At 48.6% G+C, this 3,794-nt stretch overlaps 1 protein-coding gene across 3 annotated transcripts in view; it reads right to left on the bottom strand.

Moving 5' to 3' along the window:
* Window positions 1-1,763: 1,763 nt before the first annotated feature.
* TANGO6 (transport and golgi organization 6 homolog) overlaps window positions 1,764-3,794 on the bottom strand; it is a 46,376-nt gene continuing 44,345 nt past the window's right edge. For 2 of the 3 annotated variants that reach the window (XM_081872386.1, XM_081872385.1), the window contains one exon: window positions 1,764-2,632. In XM_081872386.1, the coding sequence (XP_081728512.1) occupies window positions 2,456-2,632 (177 nt within the window). In that variant the 3' untranslated portion in view covers window positions 1,764-2,455. The remainder of the gene's footprint in view (window positions 2,633-3,794) is intronic. The other variant, XR_014159010.1, reaches the window with a different exon arrangement.

Raw genomic sequence — 3,794 nt, 5'->3', positions numbered from 1 at the left:
AGCCATGGTAGGCTCTTGGCAGCAAAGCCGACAGATTTCACCCTTCTGCGCCTGCTCCCCCAACCCAGCACTGGTGTCCGTGGGTCTTTGGAACACCCCTTCCTTCCTGATGGACACCTGATGGATGTTAGCACACACTCCGTTCACAGACTGCTTGAGGGGTCACCTGGGGACAAGCAGACACCCTCCAGCAGGACTTGCAGAGGAGAAAAAGGAAGGGGCTGAGAGCAGGAGCTCAGGGATTGGGCCGCTCCTTACAGGGAAATTGATGCTGGTTCTTCAGAAGCCAGGAGTGGGGAGACGAAGGCAGGGTAGCACTATAGTGGGCATTGGTACCATTATGCCCCAAAGAAGCAACCCTTCACCTGGTTCCTTCTCTATAAACCTGGAGCAGGAAAACTGTGCACCTCCTTGCCACAAATATTGCTGGACTGCAATGCCCAACAGCCCGAGCCAGCATGGTCAATGGCAAGCAATGTTGTGGGGCCAGGGATAGTGTGGACTGATGCTCCTCACTCCGTCCTGTCCTAAACTCTCACACACTGTTCAGGGCCAAGGAAAACACAACAGAACCACTGCAGAATCAGCTTCAGTCGGTGAATCCAACACAGAATCATAGAATTGTAGAGTTGGAAATGATCCCAAAGGTCATCTATGCAATAATAGTTTGGGGGAGGGGATTATGAACATCCTGATACTGGCCTCGAAGTATTATTTTATCCCTCTTTCCCAGGCCATACTCTCTCCATTTCAAGTGGCCCATGCCAGGTATTCCTCATGCCCTTTAGCTTGGCCCTTTAATGCTCATACCTAACAAGAGTGGAACTTAAGTACATTCAACTTTATTTGCCTGTGTTATTTCATTCCTTCCTCTTTTCTCCATTGCATGCCCCAGACTGCAAGCTTTTTGCCTATGTGTCTGTGTGAGCTGAAGATATGAAGTATTTGGCATTCCAGATGTTGTTGGGACTATAACATCCATCATCGCTGGCCATGCTGGCTGGGGACAATGTGACTTCAGGAACATCGGGCGGGGGGACGGGGACGGGGGACAGGACAGGTTAGCAATCCCTGGTGAAAGGCTCCATGCCCACAGATTATACACTATTCATGCAGCTGCTACTACTCCAGATGAGTGTTAGGATGAGTCAAGAGTGAAGAAGCATTTCAATGCATCAGCAAAGTTTCCAACACACAACAGGGTATTTCAATGAAAGTAATTTGTATGAAGTAGGTGTGAGCGTTTCCAGGTTGTCAAGAATGCAATTGCAGCAGTCAAAGTTGTTGCATAAGATGACTAGAAGAAGTGTTTCCCTTTAATGCTCTGTGGCACCTTTTTTACTCTAGTTCTCAAGAAAAGGGTTGGAGTGGTGGAAGGCCTTGCCCAGCAGCTGCCATTCCATACCTTCCTTTTATTGTATTGTGTACAGAAAAGGTGGACATATTGGATTTTGCCTTGACTGACTCTTGTTGTTGTTAGAGCTAAGCTATGAGGCTGCACTAGGTGAAGATTTTGGGGAGGACTAATCAGACAGCTAACGTAGCAGTGGCCTTGAGTGTCCCTTTCTAGCCACCACAGAAGGGATGGCTGAGGACTGTTCAAGCTCCATCATGCCATTCTGAGGTGTGAACTTGTTCCCCTCCTGTTATTTCTTTAAAATACAATTTTCACAGAATTTCCAAAGTACAATTAGGTGTAAACTCGTTGAGCTGACTTCCTATAACTGAGCCATGCAGGATTTTTTAAAAAAGAAATCTAGACAAATTTTCCTCTGCTGCATTTACAGTCCAAAACAAAAAGCAAAAGGCAGAATGGAATGCCCCAGTCAAGGGACTGTGAAGGATGGGACCACACTTCAGCTTCATTTCATGCAAACAAGAAACATCCCATAAAAAGCAAGGAAGAGGATACAAGGCAGGAGTTCATGTAGGGCCAGCTGGTGACTTCACAGCCAACCAGGGATTACAGCCAGGGACTCTGCAATTCATGATCATAGCCACTCCTCTTATACCTGCTCTAAATTTGACTCCCTCTCCACTGGACACCATCTGCTACCAGCCAGGTGGGGTATGTGAACCCTGGTCTATGAAGGCATGCACACTTTCCACACAAGAAAGTTTTCCCCTATTAAATTTATTGCATTGACTGATCCCAGCAGCAGCCCCAAGACAGTCCTTCCCTCCTAAGGGACACCCTTGAATAAGTGTCAAATTTCTGCAAAATCTGCCCGTGGGAGCAATGTTCTAGGCAGGCAGTGGCCCAGTCTGCTCTCAGGAGCCACAGCTCAAGGACCAGCCACTCCCTCATTGCAGACTAGCACTTCTGAGGCCACAGGGGTTCAAGAGCCCAGCTGCTCGGCTCCCAAACCCCACTTCCCTGAGAGACCCTGGTACAGTTCTGAGGTTGTGCCGCACAGTAGCAGGAGTCCTCTGATCCACTGGCACTTGTGCTTCCCTAAGGAAGGACCTCAATCTTTTTCTCAAGAGTTTGACGGGGAAACAGGAGCTCCCTCATGATGCCATCCAGCTCCTCCAAGGCCAGCTGTGCGTGAAGTACAGTGACCTCATCTTGTTCGCAGCGCACCACAAACTTCAGCAGGTGGTAGAGTTCCAGCAGCACATCCTGGAGAACCTGGGGGGGGGGCAGGGGAAGAGGAAAGAGAAAGTTGAATCAGGGTTGAGTGTGTGGGAGTGAACTATTTGGATCCCTAGTGCCTATAATGCATAGGCAGAGTATGGGAGTGTGTTCTTTCTGAGCACCAAACAAAGGCCAGACTGGCCTCTGCTTTGTCTTGAAATGCTTTCTCAATAGTTTCCCACCTTTTTCTGAAGGATCTGATAGCCAGAAGATTGTCAGGATGAGGTTCGGGGGGGGGGGGAGAATACCTTTCCAAATTTCTCTAATCACAGTCTGCATGTGGGACAGCCAGGTAATCCCACCCAGACAAGCTTCTCATTAATGCTCAACACATTTTCTGCCTCCTCCACCTCCCACTGCACCAAGGGAGTTCTGGCCACTGAGGTCCTGCAGCAGGTGACCTTTGCAAAGCAACAGAGGCCTGTCTTGCATCTTGCAACAAACAGGCAGCAGCAGATTCTGAAAACAGAAACTTTTATAGATAGGGCTTGCTGGAGACTGCCTGATGAATGCTCACTTCAGAAATAAGGCAAAGCCCTGTGGCTTTTTGTGCCCACATATCCACCACAGCAGATCAAAGCCTGGCTATGGGAACATAGGAAGCGACCTTATGTGGAGTCAGACCATTGGTCCATCTAGCTCAGTATTGTCAACGCTGACTGGTAGCAGCTCTCCCAAGTTTCAGACCGGGTTTCCTTCCAGCCCTATGCAGAAATGCCCAGGATTGAACCTGGGACCTTCTGCATGCAAAGCTGATGTTCTACCACTCAGCTAAGGCACTTCCCCAATATAGGATCGATAGCCTTTGCTCCTGTTGAAGGTGTGACACCACTTCCTTTTCTGCAACACCATAGGAAAACACCTCCAGCAGGAAAGCATTGCACCAGTCTGGGAGATTCCCTCTTATTCCTAGGAACAACTGAGGTCATGATAGTGAGCTGTCAGAATGCTTATTCCACACCAGGAAAAGAAACACCCATTGGAGAGGCAGAGTTATGTGCAATGTCCAAAAGAACCTTTCATGCCCCAGAAGCCATTCAGCTGTCCAACGAACTGCGGTTAAAGGGCTCCCTTTGCAGCTGCCTGTCAGAAAATACTTTTGTCTAGATCTGTGCTAGAAAATTCCGTAAGCCTGATCTGGTCCCCAGAGCAATGT

The sequence above is a fragment of the Podarcis erhardii genome (assembly GCF_964252035.2).
Source record: "Podarcis erhardii genome assembly, chromosome: 7".
Classification (NCBI taxonomy): Eukaryota; Metazoa; Chordata; class Lepidosauria; order Squamata; family Lacertidae; genus Podarcis; species Podarcis erhardii.
This window is presented reverse-complemented; position numbering and strand designations above follow the sequence as displayed.